At 37.0% G+C, this 20,698-nt stretch overlaps 1 protein-coding gene across 3 annotated transcripts in view; it reads right to left on the bottom strand.

Moving 5' to 3' along the window:
- Positions 1-20,698, bottom strand: part of DBT (dihydrolipoamide branched chain transacylase E2) — a 55,076-nt gene that overhangs the window by 22,732 nt on the left and 11,646 nt on the right. For all 3 annotated transcript variants that reach the window (XR_004301609.1, XR_004301608.1, XM_032422707.1), the window contains exons 4-5: positions 9,701-9,882; positions 1,183-1,304 (exon numbers count right to left, since the gene is read on the bottom strand). Coding sequence is in view for 1 of the 3 variants with exons in the window: in XM_032422707.1 (XP_032278598.1) it covers positions 1,183-1,304; positions 9,701-9,882 (304 nt within the window). In the remaining 2 variants the exon portion in view is untranslated. The remainder of the gene's footprint in view (positions 1-1,182; positions 1,305-9,700; positions 9,883-20,698) is intronic.

Below are 20,698 nucleotides of genomic sequence, written 5' to 3'. Positions count from 1 at the left end.
ATTTTGACTATATAAAACACTTGGAAGAATGTATCCTAAATTATTTCCTTCGGATAGTCTCCCAATGGTAGGATAAGTGACTGAAGGGATATGAACATTTTAATGACTCATTACATATTTCTAAAATGTACGCTTTTGTTTTTTCCCACTGTAACTTAACTACCTCTCTCAAAAAACAGACAAAAACCCTGCATTATGGGGTGTAGTGCAAAGAACCCAAGTTTGTAAAAGAACAGATGTGTTCAAATCCCCAGTTCAGCTACTTACTTGATTTGAGGCAATTAATCAACTTCTCTGCCCTTTCTCATTTGCAAAATGGGGATAATCCAAACTACCCTGCAGGACGGCTGTGAGGATTAGAGAGAATGTGTGTGTACACGGTGTCTGACTCATATATGCTTAAGTAATGGACGCAGTCATTGTTGAGGCAGCATATCATGCTTAAGGGTACTGGTTTTGGAGTCACAGAGCCTCACTACAGAATCCTGGCTCCACCACTGTGTTAGCTGTGTGACCCTGGACCTGTTACTTCACCTCTCCAAGTCTCCAAATAGCCCCCATAACTTACAGCATTACTGTAAAAATTAAATGAGATAATGTGTACATACTGATTCCAGTACCTGGGAGCCACCTAGCCCGGGATAAGCACAAATGACTGACTGATAAGAGGGAATTCAAAAGGCTGGTCTCCATGTCTCAAGTCAGTACAGTTTCAATGGTTTTCCCTAACCCCACTGGATCAGATCCTTGAGACCACATGCTTGCCCAGCCCATTTCCCTTCTCTTCCTTTCTCTGTCTGCTTCCCTCATTCCCAGAAAAGTTGTTCCTTCCCTCAACCAATCCATCACATGCATCCAAATCCCTGTCTCAAGCTGGCCTCTAGGGGACCTGATCTAAGACACTAGTATTTACAAATGTGCAATAGATGGTAGCCCTGACTATTATGAGGCTCTAAGGAAAAATAATAAAACCACACTGCTCAATTCATATAAGTAGTAAGTTTGCAATTTCTTGTTTCTCACTGGTGCTTTTCTGCAACAATCACTTTTTAGTAACATACATTATCATTTTTCTCTAACCTCAACTTGAGCCATCTCTTCATGGAATAGGTGGCTAACTTTTCATTGACACAAATGTATATTTTCTAGGTAACCTCACACTTAAATATTAAGACAACTCACGTTGTTTTCCATCGCTAGGCGGCGAACTGCAGGAGTTGCCAGTGTTTTTTGGCCCTTTATCTCTTGGTGTGTGTGTTCATCATGCGACACAGCAGGGGTTTCAACCACATCTTCTTCTGAATCTGGTCAACAAGGTACAATTTTACTCTTTAGTTGAAAATATTAAAAAATAAAAACAAGCTTCGTGGCTTGTAATATATAAATAAATTCAACTTAAAAGATATAATCAAAAGCATACTAGTCAGGCTACTTCGAAGTGGGAAGACACAACTTCACAATGGGAAACAAACGGGGTGGGGAGGAGGGGGGTATTGGCACCTAGTGCTGTGGAATGTTTATTATTACCTGGTGTTTACTTCATTTCTGTTAGAATCATGCAGCAGCTACAAGTTAAAAAATGAGAGCTTCTTCAATAAATTTTTAAACGTTTTATATTTTAAACACTTCCCTAATAAATTTCTCATTTATACTTACAAATAGTATAGAGTAAGAATCAAATGTGAGGCAAATGACATGAAAAAATCATATAAAAGTCTGTGACAATCTTAAAACGCTTTCCTAAATTAATAAAGCATGTAACATTTTTCTCTGCTTTGAATACGGCTTAAGGAAGGCTGTGGAAGATTTTATTTTCATGGCTAATGCTAATTTGGTTGGTCTATTCTCTAAATCTAGATAGATGAAAAACTACCCCAGGCTATTAGCATGGATTTCTGCAACCAAAAATAAAAAAGTTTTTGAGAGCATTTAATTGTCTGATACTTGGAAATCCATGCTGTACAGCAGAAATCTCTGTGGTAATGAATGAATTAGAGACGAAGCCTCTAAAAGCAGGCAACTGAATTTGCTCTGACATTCCATTCAAAGCAAGTAACAATTCTTCACTGCTGTACCTATGGAAAGATAATCTCTTCATTCCTCCTCACTGGTCTATGAACTGGCCCAGGGGAGCTCTCAAAGTTCCCCTAAGGGTGAGGAAGGCAAAACAAAACAAAACTTGTATTGAGCATGTAGGGTAGCAGAGTATGCCACCCCAAACATGACATTTTTGTATACTGATTATTTTGAACTGTAGGCACCTGAAAAACAGCAAATGTGGGGAAAGGCATTCCCTAAACTCTCATGTGCCTAAAGACAGATCTTCCAGAAGGAACTCAACTGTCATAAATCCCTTCCCCAGGAGTTTCATCCACCAGGGAAGATTGACTCCCATCATGAGGGACTAGAAATCAGCACTACACTCAAACTTTGGCCCAAATTGTCATACCTCCCATCTGTTCTCTAAGGACCCATTCATCTTCCTGAAAAACTACTTACTCTCCCCTAAGAAGCCAACATCTCACTTCCTCATTCCCTATCAAAATGATACTTAAGCCTAAACTCTAAAGCCACCTCTTTGAGTTACTCATCTTTCCCTGGGTGTCTGCCATGTGTAGATGAGGTATACGTGTTAATAAACTTCTATTTTTCTCTTGTTAATCTGTCTTTTATTATAGGAAGTCTCAGCTAAGAACTCAGAAGGTTAGTGGGATAATTATTTTTCCTCCCCCACAAGGACCTATTATATGTCAAATACTGCACTACATATGCAATATCATAATTTAATCTTCACTCCAACTATGTAAGATAGGTGTTATTATCCCATTCTATGGATTAAAAAAAATTGACACTTGAAAGGTGAAAGGACTGGTTTAAGTTCTCACAGCTAAGAAAGTGAAGAGCTGGGATTCATTCCTAGGGCTGCCTTGCCCCGTGCTGTTTCCATTAGTTCACGACCCCAGTAAATTTTCTTGGCGGTCACAGAAGCTAGAACACAGGCTATTGTTCAAGGTATAGTTTTGTTGCAATTTGAGAAACCCTGTAGTGTTGTCCACATCTGTTAAAGTTATTGGAGAAACTAGTAAGAAAGATGAGCATTAGGAACCAAGATGCAAAGGGAAACCAAGGGGATTCAATTGTAGGAATTCCAAATAAAACCTGAATTAATGTGTATTTGCTGGAATATGAGAAATGTATAAATGCCCAGAAATACCCAACAGTTATATATTTCCAAAAGATCATTGAATTTACTGTTACCTTTCTGAAAAACATTCTGATATTACATTACATATTATTTGTAGTAGTCAGGTAGTTGTTGGAAGAAAGCTCTCTTCAGCACTAAAATACCACCTTACTACATAGAACTTTAAATCATTTTCTAAGTTTTTTATACATATTTTCTCCTTTTATGATCGCAACACTGTTAGAGGAATGCAGGGCATATTTCTCAATTTTACCAATGTAGAAACAGACTCTAAGGGGCGATGGAGTTAAGGCTAACCTAAAATTTCATAACTCTCCCCCAAGTAAAGTGATTTTCAGGATTCCAGCACTATACTCTAATATGTGGGATTTTATTCCTCAGTAGTGGATTTAGAATATACAGTTTTAAAAGCCTTACTTAAACGTTTAAAAAGAACAAAAGAACTCTGGTAAATAAGCACTTTTTGTCATGAAAACTGTCAATGTTGCCAGAATTCCTCATGTGATGCAAATTTATAATAGAACTATTATTTCAGATTAACTAAATAAAAAAGTAATTTGAATCAGTAAAAATATTAAAACTGAAGTTGCAATATTCTTAGGTATTTTAAGAACTAAGTAGTCAATTAATTCACTTAATTGGGGAAATTTTTGTAGAGAAAATGTTTTGAAATACTAAAGCACTCAAGGGTATTTGAAACAATTTGTTTTCATAAAAAGTTTTAAACTCTTCTCTCTGCAAAACTGCTTAGGAAGACCTTTCCTTGTAGAACAAATGTAAACATTAGTTTAGGTCCTAAATAAATGATCGTAAGTTGAGAACTGATGATACTCAAACCAACGAGATCCCACTGCATTTTCTTTTTCACATCAAATTATTGAAACAGCTAATTCAATCAGTTCAGTCTACAACTGGCTGAACAAAAACTAAGTTATAGCTACCGTTCATGCCCACTTACTATGCCCAGGCATTACACTCTGCAATTTATGTATTTAGTTTAATTTAATTAAATGGTATGCTGTATTCTTAGAATGGTTTTATGTCAAAGAGTTTTTTTTTTTAAGATTTTATTTATTCATTTATTTATTTGGGGGGGGAGGGGAGCAGAGGGAGAGGGACAAGTGGACTCCGTGCTTAGCACAGAGCCCTACATGGTCAAAATCAAGAGTGAGACACTCAACCAACCGAGCCACCCAGGCACCCCTGAAAGAGCTTTTCTTTAACTCAGAACACTGTATTAATCCTGGTAAACATTTTAATATTACAAACTTTTTGTGGGGTGGTGCATGAGTGGTGCAGTTGGTTAGACTTCTGCCTCTTGGTTTTGGCTCAGGTCATGATCTCAGGATCGTGAGATCGAGCCCCATGTTGGGGTCAGCACAGAGTCTGCTTCAGATTTTCTCTCCCTCTCCCTCTGCCCCTCCCACTCATGCTCTTTCTATCTAAATAAATAAATCTTTAAAAAAATAGATTATAGACTCTGTGGGACACCTAGTTTATGTTGTTATAGCAGATTTTCATAAATATGCATATGAACAGTGCTAGAAATTCAGTCCCAGTGTTCTAGATGCAGAATGGAGCTGATACTCATAGAGTAGGCTGAAAAACCAAAAGCCAGATGCAGAATTGTATTGTTTCCAGAATAATAAATGTTCATTAGCATGTTTTTGCAGAATCAAAAAAAGATTCTAGGCTATACTCAATACCCTCACTTTAGGAAGGAGTAAAACATATAAAGTTAAAAAAAAAAAAAAACTAATGATTCCCCTCAAATGATTTTGAGAAGTTGGTATAAAAAAGTTCAGTTATTTAAAAAAGTGAGGAGCCATCTTACTTTGTGAAATAGACTAGAGAAAGCCAGGTTAGCTGTAAAAAGAATGCATGGCAATATACTTAAAACTGAGTTTCCAGCAGATAACACAATGAGACATGGAATAGCTTTGATATTATCTTGATAATATTAAATAACTGGATTTCAACTTGTAATACATATTTTTTAACAGTATATGTCTTGTAGTAAATGTGCTGCTGAAGCGAGCACAGCAGTATATGCCTTCTAAATGTCACACATACAAGGTGGCATAAGTGAGTCCAGTAAGCTCTTTTCAAGTAGAGGTCTGTCTACAGTCAAAGCACTCACAGGTAGGACTTGGACATCACAAATAGAGTTTCCCTTCTCAGAATTATCCTGATACTCTGGCCTTGAAAAGCAGACAACACCACCATGTTACAAAAGACAGTACCACAGAATATCATTTAAACAAGCACTGGAAGACAGGATTAATTTCCAATACTACTATTAAGATGTCTAGTTTTGATCTCTTATACCCTTGATAGTTCTATGCTATAATTATTTTCCCCCTGTAAAATGGAAATAATGTATCTTATACTTCTAAAAGATTTCTTGTTTGGTAATTTTCTATAGTATAATATAGTATAATTATAGTATAGCATAGTATAATATAGTATAGCAGTACAGTATATAGTGTAATTCATTTTACTAGCACTAAAGCAAAAAACAATATAAACAAATTGAATATTATTACAAATTCTTGCTTAAGAGGTATACAAAATATTTAGAAACCTTTCCCATTTCTAAAATTAAAGAGAGGCATATATAAATGTCTTATTAAATTGAATCTACTGTTCTATAGGTTTGCTTATATATAGGTTATGATTCATAGCTTATTCTTATAGTAAAAAAATACAATAAAACGTAAATATAAGAGCAAAAAGGTACACATGCAAAATAAAACTACAATGTAAGATAATTGTTCAGATTACACTGACTAGCAAACAAAACAGAATAGCTAGCAAATGATCAGCTCTTTATGAGGAATATTAACAGATAATTTTTATTCTGAACATAATCTAAGCAATCTCATTTTTTTACAGACATACAATAAACTGCACATACATAAAATATAAAACTTGGTAACTTGAAATATGTATATACCCATAAACCATCACCACAATCAAGATAAGGAACATATCCACCACCCCCAAAAGATTCCTTATACCCAGGCAACCACTAATCAGTTTTGGGTCCTTATAGATTAGTTTGCATTTTCTAAAATTTTATGTACATAGACCATGCAGCATGTTCTCTTTTTTGCCTGTTTTCTTTCACTCAGCATACATTTTTGAGATTCATTCATGCTACATAGGAGATTAATTTTTGTGAAACAATTCTCTAGAAAAAACACCCCTACTCTGAAATAGTTCTTTGACTTTGTATTTTGCTATATAACAAGACTTATTAAGTTGAATCTCATTGGAAATGCCAAAATAAACTCTAAAACCAAACAATAAAAACCCCATAAGTCTCAATTGTTTGCTTGTTCATATAAATAATTCATTTTTTTGGATGGCTTAGATTAGTATCTAATGTGGTCTAGAGCACTTGACTGGGTGTTCTAATTTAATGATATCCATAATAGTGTTCAGCATCTTTGCTTGTCTCAAGTTGTGCCCAGACTGATGCTCCCTGGTGGTCTAGTGGTTAGGATTCAGCACTCTCAGTTTGTGCCCAGAGTATAACCCTCTTGCCTTTTTAGGTCCTAATTTAATAATAATAATAATAATATATATATATTTTTAAGATTTTATTTATTTATTTGACAGAGAGAGACACAGCCAGAGAGGGAACACGAGCAGGGGGAGTGGGAGAGGGAGAAGCAGGCTTCCCGCCGAGCACGGAGCCCAATGCGGGGCTTGATCCCAGGACCCTGGGATCATGACCTGAGCCAAAGACAGACACTTAACGACTGAGCCACCCAGGCGCCCCAATAATAATTTAAAAAGTCACTGATCCATCAAAATAATTTTGTGTTTCAGGTAATTTTAAAAGGTAAATTCTTTTTCGTTTTTAATATTCCTAAATCATGCCTTTCAATAGAAATTTGGAATCAAGATAATAGGAAGCACCTCTACTACCTAGATTATGGTCTCTTGTTCACTCCACATTAAAAGGAACAAGAGCCCTGAAGAAATGGGTAATTCCAGATCTCGGGTAGGGAACATACAAGGTGAGTCCCAATTATCTTCTCGTGCCAAAAGCAAGGAAGCTTTTGAAAATTAATAGGGTCATGTTAAAAGGACACACAGGAGCCACCCTGAAAGGGTCACTCCTATTAACAATTTCAGCATGAAAAAGAACGATTATAGTAGATTTAACACAGCAAATCAACTGAATACATACAAAGAGAAAGCTGGAAATTTAGTATCACTATTAAAAGAAACTCCTTGGTAAGGGAAAAGAATTAAGCATTTATTCTGTCTTTCCAGTAGGAACTGTATTTCAGAGTAACTAATGGGTCCAATTGATGAGGGTGAAGCTCCACTTTACAGAATAATGCCAGCTAATAATGTAAAAAGAATGACAGAATCGAAAAATCATCATTCCACAACCCCTAAAGCAAGTACTGATTTAGGCAAGCATTCTCAAATGACTATAAACTATTTATATAATGCCAAAGTAACACCACATAGATAACTTTCAGGTCGCAAAAGGTAAAACAGAATGGCAATGGAGGGGCAAGGGTATCATTATCCTAATTCACTGTTTAAACTTGGCGTCACCATAGCAGGTCATCCAGATGTTATGTGTGTCTCGATGTGAAGCTATATGAAGTACACAATGTGATCCATGATGTATTCTAGCCTAATATTTGACTTGAACCTAGCCTTTGAAACTTGCTTCCAGTTTACAGGAACTATAAGAATGGTAAGAACAAGCCAACACCACCATGAAGGAGCAACAAGACAAATCCCAAAGATGTGACATTTTGCAAAAAAATTACACAGTCCTGTCCACAAGTCAGTGTCACGAAACAAAACAGGAAAGAGTATTAGTCATGTGAAAAGAGACCATGGGCCATGTCTAGTGCCATACTGGACCCCAGTTTGAACAAACCAATTGAAATTTCAAGGACATTTTGGGGGCAACTGGGGAAATTTAAATACAGTCTGATTATCAGAGAAAATGAAAATGTATTGTCACAAAAATACATATCTAGTTAAGCAAACAGATTAGAATACAGTAAGCACAATACATTACTTTGGTAAAACTACTTCAATGCATATGTGTGTGCTTAGAAAAATATCTGGAATGATAAACACTAATGTGTTAAGAGTGGTGATTTCTGAGTAGCAGGAATGTTTTCATTTTCTTATTTTTGGTTTTCTGCATTTTATAACTTGCTACAACGTGCATATCCTGCTTTTATAGTAGAGATTAATAAATAATAAGAAGGCTTCAATAGGCCATCTTCCAACTTTTGGAGGCAGCATGTCATAGTGTAAAATATTCTGGACAAAGACAGGCCATCGAGATCTAAATTTGGTTCTGTCACTGACCATTGGGCAAATAGCCCAACCTCTATAGGTTTAGTTTCTTCATTTGTTAAACTGAAATACTTCACAAGTAAGGATAAATAAAATAATGGTGAAACTTTTTATAAACTGTGAAGTATGACTGTGACATTAGGTGTTGCTGTTGTTATTAATGATAGAGTCTGTAGAACTATGAGTCAACCAGCCACCGTAATTCAGACTTCTTCTGTACTTTTGAATTACACTACTAAAATGTCTATTTCAGCCCTGAAATATGTGAAATATTGCTGGCTTAGGGTGGCATCACAAAACTTATGCCACACCCCCCTATACCCCCCCCAGCCAATCCCTGATGGCAAAGCTGTTTCCTAGATGACATAACTTTAGTGTATCACAACAATGCCACATAAGGAACTTCTGGGGTAGAAAGCCAGCAGTTTGCCTTCACTGGGAAAGCCTACTGTTTTAGTTTTCCTCTGAAACATTTTCACAACGGATTCACTTTTGTCAGGACATCTACTGCTTCTAAGTTCCACGGTCGCTGCTTCTTCTGAATGCTAGTCTCTTCACTTTTCATTATGATTTTCCTTCTTTTCTCTTCCAGTTCTCTTCAGGAACTTTGGCTTTCATAACCATTACCAATGAGAGTGTCAGGTTTTTTTCTTTTTTAGTATTTAATTTTTAAATTTTTAAAAGTAATTTCTATCCCCAACGTGGGGCTCAAACTCACGAGTTGCATGCTCCACTGATTGACTTAGCCAGGCACCCCAAGTGTTTTTGTTTTTGAATCAAAAGCAAACAGAAGGATCCCACTGTTACATTTAATCCTGCCCATGCTCCAGTTTTTGTTATTAGTGACTAGGATTCAAGGCCTGAATCTTTAATTCCTGAGAAAGCCTGTTGATTCTTTGAACACCAAGGTTTCCAGAAGGCAGGCCTCCAGATAAATTAAGTGTTAATGTATATGTTTGTAACATGGTTACTGGTCAGAAGATAATCATGCATCACAGAGGATCTTTTCTATTTTCCTAATTTCAGCTTTTAAACCACCAAATTAAATCCTATAAGTTATTGAAAGTTAACACCTCTTTTAATTGGTACCCAATAACAAAAGGACAGCAATAATCAATTTGGCAGAATAGATGAACACATTTACAATACCTTTTAAAGCTTCCGTTTCTATGTCTACTAATGGCTTTCCCACATAGGCAATATCGTCTAGATTATAATACAGTTTTTTAATGACTCCATCATAACGACTAGTGATAGTAACAGAAGCTTTATCACTTTGAACTTCACAGATGCTATCAAACTGAGACACTGTATCTCCTTCTTTTACATACCTAAAAGAAAAAGACACAAAACACTTTTACATGAATAATTATAAGTATATAATACTAATCATCCTAAAAATGTAAATGCTACACTGAATTAGATCAGTATCCATCTAGTACATCATTTAGTCCCAGATGGTGCACCGAAGAATGTTTCAGAAAAAGACTATAAATGCTTCCAGAATCTCCTTGATGTATCCCCAAGAAATACTAAAAATTTAAAGACCATTTATAGATCTAAAGTCCAAAAATTTAATTACACTTTCAGGTGTTATGCCTCACCCATTTCTTGGGAGAAATTCTAAAAATATGTTTTTAAAATGTTATTTCCTTTTATTATTTTATATTAGCCTTCATCAAACTTTAAGGTTTGTCTATTATTCTATAATTAAGTCCAAAAATTGATATCTTAAATGCATATTCTTCGTAATTTCATGAATTTTGGATTGAGTTCTCTCAGTCTTTCCTTCTAGAATTATTTTAATCTGTCCTTGTATATGAGTCCCTTTTTCTCCTTAATCATCTTAGGTATGCTTTATAAGGCTCTTCTAAATATTTTTTTTTTCTCCAGGTTTTATTTATTCATTTGACACACAGAGAGAGAGAGAGAGAGAGAGCACAAGCAGGGGGAGTGGCAGACAAAGGGAGAGGGAGAAGCAGGCTCCCCACTGAGCAGGGAGCTCAGTAGCCTGACGTGGGGCTCAGTCCCAGGACCTGGGGATCATGACCCAGCTCCCCAAGACAGACAACCTACTGAGCCACCCAGGCACCCCAGGCTCTTCTAGATATTCTCAGCAAACAGAACAGGCAGAATGGACCAAATCTGAAATACAACATATAATTTTTATTCTAATACCATTCTTGATGTATCTGGCACATTTCTGACTTATTACCACCATTCTTCATTAAGATAATTGTTCAGTCATTCTTATTCCTTGTCTTCCTGTCTTAACCAGTTCTCAGTCCATAATAAAACATCACCCATGACATAGCAACTAGGTTTAAAAGCACATATAGGAGACTTACACTTCTAGAATGGTTGACTAAGGACCTCTGGAATTCTGCTCCTCTATAAATGCAACAAGTATACTGGCAAAAGTTGTTAAAAACTGACTTTTTCAGAATTCTAGAAATTACAATAAGGCTTACAACAATCAAGAAAGACCTATTCAGGAAAAGTGGCTGAACCTCATTAAAAACAGCTAGTTTTATTTTTTTTTTAAAGATATTTTTTATTCATTTGAGAGAGAGAGTGTGTGAAAGGGCGAGCACAAGCAGGGAGAAGGGCAGACAGGGAGAGAGAGAGGCAGACTCCTCGCTGAGCAGGAAGCCCAACATGGGGCTCAATCCCAAGACCCTGAGATCATGACCTGAGCTGAAGGCAGACACTTGACTGAGCCACCCAGGCACCCCCTAGTTTTATTATTTTCACTTCTACTCTCATTATTCTTTCCCCAGCTCAGCATTAGTCTTGAAAATCAGCAGCCTTACTGCCATAGTAAGGGCAGACCCAAGTTTGGAGTTCCACAAAAAGCCAAACTCCTGGAGAACTGTCACTGTTTGACATGTTGGGCAGCTCTCTGGAAAAATTCCATCCACAGAGCTTATTCTTGTTTGACCTGACTCAGCTCCCTCAGGGTGTTTGCTGAAAACAGTCCACAGCAATTTAAAATTATGGCTAGCTGAGGCAATGATAAAAGTTAGGGCAAACAAGAGGTTCTTAAAAGGAAGACCTGTGTAATAAGATGTTCATATATCTTACCACATATCTGCCACATTATTTCATGTAAAATATCCAATTGTCAACAAAAAATTACAAGACACGTAAAGAAACAAAGTATGGCCTGTGTAGAGAAAAAAAGCAGTCAATGGAAACCATCCCTGAGGATGCCAGATGTTAATTAACAATAATTAGTGTAATTAACTTTAATAAAAGTTAAATTAAATCAACAATTAAATATTCAAAGAACTAGGGGCGCCTGGGTGGCTCAGTCGTTAAGCGTCTGCCTTCGGCTCAGGTCATGATCCCGGGGTCCTGGGATCAAGCCCCATATCGGGTTCCCTGCTCAGTGGGAAGCCTGCTTCCCTCTCTCTCTCCCACTCCCCCTGCTTGTGTTCCCTCTCTCACTGTCTCTCTCTCTGGCAAATAAATAAATAAAATCTTAAAAAAAAAAATAGATAAATATTCAAAGAACTAAAGGAAACCATATCTAAACAATTAAAGGGACACAGGAGAAAATGATGCCTCACCAAATAAAGAATATCAATAAAGAGATAGAATCTTTGAAGAAATAATGGCTAAAAACTTCCTAAACTTGATGAAAACATTAATGTACATATGCAAGAAGCTCAACAAAGTCCAAGCAGTATAAATTCAAAAAGAGCCACACCTAGACACATCATAACCAAACTGTTGAAAGACAATGAGAAAATCTTAAAGTCAGCAAGAGAAAACCACTCATCAAGTACAGAAACTCAAGACTAACAGATGGTTTCTATTCAGAAACCATGGCCAAAAGGTGGTTGAATAACACACTCAATGTGCTGAAAGAAAAGAAAGACTGTCAGTCAAGGATCTTATATCTAGCAAAGCTATGCTTCAAATAATGAAGGAGAAATAAATACATTATCAAATAAATTAAAGCAGAATTTTTTTAAAAAAGATTTTATTTATTTATTTGACAGAGAGAGACACAGTGAGAGAGGGAACACAAGCAGGGGAGTGGGAGAGGGAGAAACAGTCTCCCAGCTGAGCAGGGAGCCCCATGTGGGGCTCGATCCCAGATCACAACCTGAGCCGAAGGCAGACACTTAACCGACTGAGCCACCCAGGTGCCCCAAAGCAGAATTTTTTTTTTTTTATGTTATGTTAGTCACCATACAGTACATCATTAGTTTTTGATGTAGTGTTCCATGATTCATTGTTTGTATATAACACCCAGTACTCCATGTAATACGTGCCCTCCTTAATACCCATCACCGGACTAACCCATCCCCCCAGCACCCTTTAAAGCAGAATTTTTGCTAGCAACCTGCCCTACAAGAAATGCTAAAAGGAGTCCTTCAAGCTGAAATAAAAGGACAATAGACAGCAACTCAAATCCACATGAAGAAATAAAGAATACTAATAAAGATAACTACATAGGTAAATATACAAGACACTATATTTTGTTTGTACCCCTTTTTAATTCTGATTTACAAAACAAGTGCATAAAGCAATGCTTTAAAAACTGTTGATGGGCTTATAATGTTTAAACATGTAATACATATGACAATAATAGCAAAAAAGGAGGGAAGAAAGGAAAGAGTTATATTGGAGCAACGTTTTTAATGTATTATTGAAACTAAGTTGGTATTAATCCAAACTACATTGTTTTTTTATTAAACCACAGGGCAGCCACTAAGAAAGTAACTAAAAAATATATATAGTAAAAGAAACAAGGAAATTAAAATGGTACAGTAGAAATATTTATTTATCATAACAGGAGGCACTAATGGAGAACTACATGAACAAAAACCACATAAAACATATAGAAAACAAATAGCAAAATGGCAGATATGAATCTTACTTTATCCATTACATTAAATGTAAATGGCTTAAACATGCCAAATAAAAGACATAACCTGGAAAAATGGATTTCAAAAAACGATTCCACTATATGCTATCTACAAGAGACACAAATAGGTTGAAAGTAAAAGGATGCGAAACAATATATCATGCAGGATGGGAAGATGGTGGCAGAGCAGGAGGACCCGAGGCTCATCTCGTCCCACAAATACAACTAGATAACTCTCAAATCATCCTACATACCCCAGAAATCAATCTTAAGACTAGCAGAACAAACTCTACAGCTAACAGTAGAGAAGAGGCCACATCAATGAAGGTAGGATGTGCAGAGACATGGTTTGAGAAAGAAACAGATCAGCCACTGCAGTTGGGAGGTAGCTGTGGTGGCAGAGAAGGGTGAGAGACAGACTAGCACACAGGGGAGTACATGGGGAAAACTAATTCCCACAATAATTGGCTTGGAAAGTGAGAGGGGCTGGATTTCGGGAGTTCTTGCAACCAGCAGGGCTTAAAGCCTGGAGTTGTAAAGGTGAGTGGGCTTGGCTCAGATAGAGCCTGAAGGCACTGATTGGGGCCACTGTTGGAGAGAAGGCAGGGCAAACAGCCTGCAGATATATAGCATGGAAACAGTGACCTCAAGAATATTCTGGGTCACAAGGTGGGGAGGTTATTTGTTCATCCTAGAGGACATTCCAGAGAGGCAGCATTCAGAGAGCCCCTCCAGGAACAAAGGAATTGGAAGGTGCGATTTCCCTCCCCCACCCCTCAGCAAAAGCACAGGACTACCTATGGGAGGCAGTGCAGTGCCAACACTCACTACTTAGCATGCTTACACCAAGTCCCACCACCTCCTCCACCCCATGCTCCAGTGGAACCAACCTTCCTGGTCACACTTGCCTCAGTCCCAGCATGGTGGGTCCCTCTCCCCAAAAAGTCTGGCTCAAAACCCTGCCAACACCATATCTCTCAATCTGGGAGTTTTGCGGAGCCTTGGTTCTGATAGCGATGGCAACAGGTCTCATTTCACAAGCAGACCAGAGCACACCTAGTTAAAATGCACCACAGTCAGGCCAGGGACCAAATACTGCCCACAGCAGGGACAGCCTCTGCAGACAATGCGCCTAAAGGATAAAGTGGCTGGGATAAAACAACAGAGCATATGCAACACACACTGGAGACACTCCCAGAAGCTCCAGGCCCTGGAGAACAGGGGACACTACACGGCAGGGCACTAGAGGACCTCTTCTTCATAAGGCCATTACCCTCAAGAACAGGGGACGTAGCTGACTTTTCTAACACAAAGAAACAGACACAGAGACTTAAACAAAATGAGAAGACAGAGACATTTGACCCAAATGAAAGAACAGGACAAGGCCATGGCTGGAGATCTAAGTGAAAGAGATAAGTAACATGCCTGATGGCATATTTCAAGCAATAATCATAAAAATATACTCACTGGACTTGAGAAAAGACTGGAAGACATCAATAAGACCCTTAACACAGAAATAAAAAAGAACCAATCAGAGATGAAGAGTACAATAAGCAAGATCAGAAACACACTTGATGCAATGAACAGCAGTTTGGAAGAAGCAGTAGAACAAATTAATGACCTAGAAAACACAGTAATGGAATGTAATCAAGTTGAACAAAAGAAGAAAAAAAAAATTTTGCAAAATGAAAAGAGACTTAAAGAACTCAGTGACTCCATCAAATGTAATAACATTTATATTATAGGAGTCCCAAAAGAGAGAGAAAAGGGGACAGAAAATTTATTTGAAGAAATAATAGCTGGAAATTTCTCTAATCTGGGGAAGGAAACAGATATCCAGATCCAGGAGGCACAGAGAACCCCCACCAAAACTGGCAAAAGCAGATCCACACCAAGACATATTGTAATTAAATTGGCAAAATGTAGTGTTAAGAAATTTTAAAAGCAGAAAGACAAAAGAAGACAGTAACATACAAGGGAAACCACATAAGGCTATCAGGGGATTTTTCAGCAGAAACTTTCTAAGCCAGGACACTGGCATGATATATTCAAAGTGCTGAATGGAAAAAATCTGCAGCCAACAATTTGCTAGTGATAAAGTTTATCATTCAGAATAGAAGGAGAGATAAGGAATTTCCCAGACAAACAAGAACTAAAGGAGTTCATGACCACTAAACCAACCTTGCAAGAAATATTAAGAGACTCTGAGTGGAAAGGAAGACCGAGAGTGACAATATGACAGTAGGAAACACAAAAGCAGTAAAAATGAATATTTCTGTAAAAAATCAGTCAATGAACTCACAAATAAAAGGATGTAAAATATGACAATATATACCTAAAACGGAGGAAGGAGAGAAGAATGTGTTCAAACTTAAACGACCATCAACTTAATTTACACTGCTATATGCAGAAGATGTTATACACAAACCTAATGGTAACAACAAATCAAAAACCACTAATAAGTATGCAAAGAATAAAGAGAAAGAAATCCAAATATATCTCTAAAGAAAACCAGTAAACCATGAAAGAGAGAAAGACAGAGAAAATCTTCAGAAACAACCACAAAACAAGTAATAAAATGGCGAAAAGTACGTATCTAGCAATAATTACTTGGAATGTAAATGGATTAAACATGCCAATCAAAAGACATAGGGTGACAGAATGGATTAAAAAAAAACAACAAAAAAAACAAGACCCATCTATACGCTGCCTACAAGAGACTCATTTTAGACCTAAAGACACCTGCAGATTGAAAGTGGGGATGGAGAGGGGCGCCTGGGTGGCTCAGTTGTTAAGTGTTTGCTTTCGGGCTCAGGTCATGATCCCAGGGTCCTGGGATCGAGCCCCACATTGGGCTCCTTGCTCAGCGGGAAGCCTGCTTCTCCCTCTCCCACTCCCCCTGCTTGTGTTCCTGCTCTCGCTATCTCTCTCTCTGTCAAATAAATAAATAAAATCTTTAAAAAAAAAAAAAAGTGGGGATGGAGAAACATCTATCATGCAAATGGATGCCAAAAGAAAGCCAGAGTATGGGGTGCCTGGGTGGCTCAGGTGGCTGAGGGTCCAATTCTTGATTTTGGCTTGGGTCATGAGCTTAGGGTTCTGAGATCCAGCCCTGCAGAGGCTCCAGGCTCAGCGTGGAGTCTGCTTGAGATTCTTTCTCCCACCCTGCTTGTGCTCTCTCTCTCTCTAAAATAAATAAATAAATAAATGAATAAATAAAATCTTAAAAAAAGGGAAAGAAAAGAAAAGAAAGCTGGAGTAGCAATACTTACATTGGACAAGATAGACTTTAAAACAAAGGCTGTAACAAGAGACAAATAAGGACATTATATAATAAGAAAGGGGACAATCCAACAAAAAGATATAATTGTAAATATTTATGCAACCAACATGGGAGGACCCAAATACATAAAACAGTTAATAACAAAAATAAAAGAACTAATTGATAATAATACAATAATAGCAGAGCACTTTAGCACCCCACCTACATCAATGGACAGATGATCTAAACAGAAAATCAACAAGGAAACAATGAATTTGAATGACACTCTGGACCAGATGGATTTAACAGATATATTCAGAACATTCCAGCCTAAAACAGGAGAATACACCTTCTTTTCAGGCACATATGGAACATTCTCCAGAATAGATCACATATTAAGCCACAAAACAATCCTTGACAAATTCAAGAAGACTGAAGTCATACAGTGCATCTTTTCTGATCACAGAGCTATTAAACTAGAAGTCAACCACAAGAAAAAATTTGGAAAGATCACAAATATAATGAGGTTAAATAACATGCTAATAAGCAATGAATGGGTCAAACAGGAAATAAAAGAAGAAATTTAAAAAGTATATAGAAACAAATGAAAATGAAAACACAAGGTCCAAAACCTTTGGGATGTAGCAAAAAAAGTTCTAAGAGGGAAGTTTATAGCAATATAGGCCTACCTCAAGAAGCAGAAAAAAATCTCAAATAAACAACCTACTCTTACACCCAAAGGAGCTAGAAAAAAGAACAAAAAACAAAACCTAAAACCAGCAGGAAGGAAATAAAAAAGATTAGGGCAGAAATAAATGATATAGAAATTAAAAAAAAACAATAGAACAGATCAATGAAACTAAGACCTGGTTCTTTGGAAAAAAATCCATAAAATTGATAAACCTCAAGCCAGACTTATCAAGAAAAAAAGAGAAAAGACTCAAATAGATAAAATCACAAATGAAAGAGGAGAAATAACCACCCCCACCACAAAAATACAAACAATTATAAGAGAATATTATAAAAAACTCTGTCAACAAATTGGACAACCTGGAAGTAATGGATAAATTCCTAGACTGAATCAGGAAGAAATAGAAAAATTGAATAGGCAGACAACCAGCAAAGAATTGAATCAGTAGCAAAAAAACTCCAAACAAACAGAAGTCTTATTGATACATCACATCAATAAGAGGATAAGAACCCTCTGATCATTTCAATAGACACAGACAAAGGCATTTTACAAAGTACAATATCTATTCATGATAAAAATTCTCAAGAAAGTAGGTTTAGAGGGAACATAACTCAACATAATAAAGGCCATATATGAAAAACCCACAGCTAACATCATCCCGATTGGGGAAAAACTGAGAGCCTTTCCCCTAGGGTCAGGAACAAGATATGGATGTCCACTCTCTTCACTTTTATTCAACATAATACTGGAAGTCCTAGCCACAGCAATCAGACAACAACAACAAAAATAAAAGGCATCCAAATTGGTAAAGAAAAAGTAAAACTTTCACTTTTTGCAGATAAGATGATACTAATATATAGAAAACCCAAAGACTCAAACAAAAAACTACTAGAACTGCTAAATTAATTCAGTAAAGTTGCAGGATATAAAATCAATGTACAGAAATCTGTTGCATTTCCACATACCACTACAGAAGCAGCACAAAGAGAAATTAAGAAAACAATCCCATTGGGGTGCCTGGGTGGCTCAGTCTTTAAGCGTCTGCCTTCGGCTCAGGTCATGATCCCAGGGTCCTGAGATCGAGCCCCGCATCGGGCTCCCTGCTCGGCAGGAAGCCTGCTTCTCCCTCTCCCGCTCCCCCTGCTTGTGTTCCTGCTCTCGCTATCTCGCTCTCTGTCAAATAAATAAAATCTTAAAAAAAAAAAGAAAACAATCCCATTTACAATTGCACCAAAAATAAGAAGATATCTAGGAATAAACCTAAACAAAGAGGTGAAAGATCTGTACTCTAAAAACTATAAAACACTGATGAAAGAAACTGAAGATGATACAAAGAAATGGAAAGATATTCCATGCTCATGGATTGGAAAAACAAATTATGATTAAAATGTCTATACTGGGGCACCTGGGTGGCTCAGTTGGTTAAGCGACTGCCTTCGGCTCAGGTCATGGTCCTGGAGTCCCGGGATCGGGTCCCGCGTTGGGCTCCCTGCTCGGCGGGGAGTCTGCTTTTCCCTCTGACCCTCCCCCCCCCATGCTCTCTCTATCTCATTCTCTCTCTCAAATAAATAAATACATAATCCTTAAAAAAAAATGTCTACACTACTCAAAGCAACCTACACATTTAATGCAATCCCTATTGAAATACCAACAGCATTTTTCACAGAACTAGAACAAACAATCCTAAAATTTGTATGGGACCACAAAAGACCCCAAATAGCCAAAGCAATTTTGAGAAAGAAAAGCAAAGCTGGAGGGATCAAAATTCCAGATTTCAAGTTATATTACAAAGCCATAATAATCAAAATAGTATGGTATTGGCATAAAAATAGACATGTAGATCAATAGAAAATAGAAAATCCAGAAATAAACTCACAATTATATGATCACAACACACACAAAACGCATATACCACACACACACCAAAAAAAATCATGCAAATAGTAACCAAAAGAGAGCTGGAGTGGCTCTATTACTATCAGACAAAACTGACTTTAAGACAAAAGAACATATATAATGCAAATTTTTGTTTTGGAAATTTGTCAAAGGCTTTTTGAAATAGAAGTATTTTTTCTTCTTTATCCATATATTTGCTGCTACAAATTCTAAGAATAAGTAAGGTTTTACTGCCACTTACATACACATCACCGTCTGTTAAATCATGCTTCCTTACACATTCAAATTTCTATTCTCGGTGTATAGCACACAATTCTGCTTTTTAACATTTTACCATCTGCATTATATATACATATAGTGTATATATATATATAGTGTGTATATAGTGTGTATGTGTATATATATGTGTATATATACACTATATATATAGAATACACACTATATACACACATAATATTGTATATAGTGTGTACATATATACATAATGTTGTGTATATATATATATAGTCTATGTATATATATACTTTTTTTTTAAGTAGACTCCATGCCCAGCGTGGAGCCCAATGCAGGGTTCAAACTCATAACCACGAGATCAAAACCTGAGCCAAGATCAAGAGTCGGATACTTAACTTACTGAGCCACCTAGGTGCCCCCAACTGCATTACAATATATATATATTTTTTTTCCCTTGAGTTGAGATTTATAGATATTAAGTTAGAGAAAAAGAACACAGAATTCAAGAAAGCTCTTAATATTTCTTAAAGAACTTCTGAAAAACCTTAATCAAATATGTGTTTCTCATTTAATGAACTATTAATTTTCATTAGGAATGAAATAATCTCCTTTGCCAAGAACCTTAAAACCCTGTATCAAACATATGTGTCGGGGCACCTGGGTGGCTCAGTCATTCAGCATCTGCCTTCGGCTCAGGTCATGATCCCAGAGTCCTGGGATCGAGCCCCACATAAGGCTCCCTGCTCCGCGGGAAGCCTGCTTCTCCCTCTCCCACTCCCCCTGCTTGTGTTCCCTCTCTCGCTGTGTCTCCCTCTGTCAAATGAATAAATAAAATCTTAAAACAAACAAACAAACAAAAAAACCCAAAAAACAAAAACCATATGTGTCTAGAGAATTAATAAGAGGTAGAAATTAAGGAATGTTAAAAAAAAATCTGAAATCTACAAAGACTAGTCTTTGTCTTAGAAAGGAGGTATCAAAAGCATAAATGTACATAATACTTTGCAGATTTAAAAGGCATTTTCTATATATTAAATTATTTGATCCTTTCAATAACCCTCGTGAGATGTCAGAGTAAGTTCTGTTTCCCCCATTTTACACATTAAGAATCAATGCTCAGGGCGCCTGGGTGGCTCAGTTGGTTAAGCGACAACCTTCGGCTCAGGTCATGATCCTGGAGTCCTG

Source organism: Phoca vitulina, unplaced genomic scaffold, assembly GCF_004348235.1.
Source record: "Phoca vitulina isolate PV1807 unplaced genomic scaffold, GSC_HSeal_1.0 scaffold2, whole genome shotgun sequence".
In the NCBI taxonomy this organism is placed as follows: Eukaryota; Metazoa; Chordata; class Mammalia; order Carnivora; family Phocidae; genus Phoca; species Phoca vitulina.
Note: the sequence above shows the minus strand (reverse complement) of the source record. Positions and strands in the feature narration are given on the sequence as shown.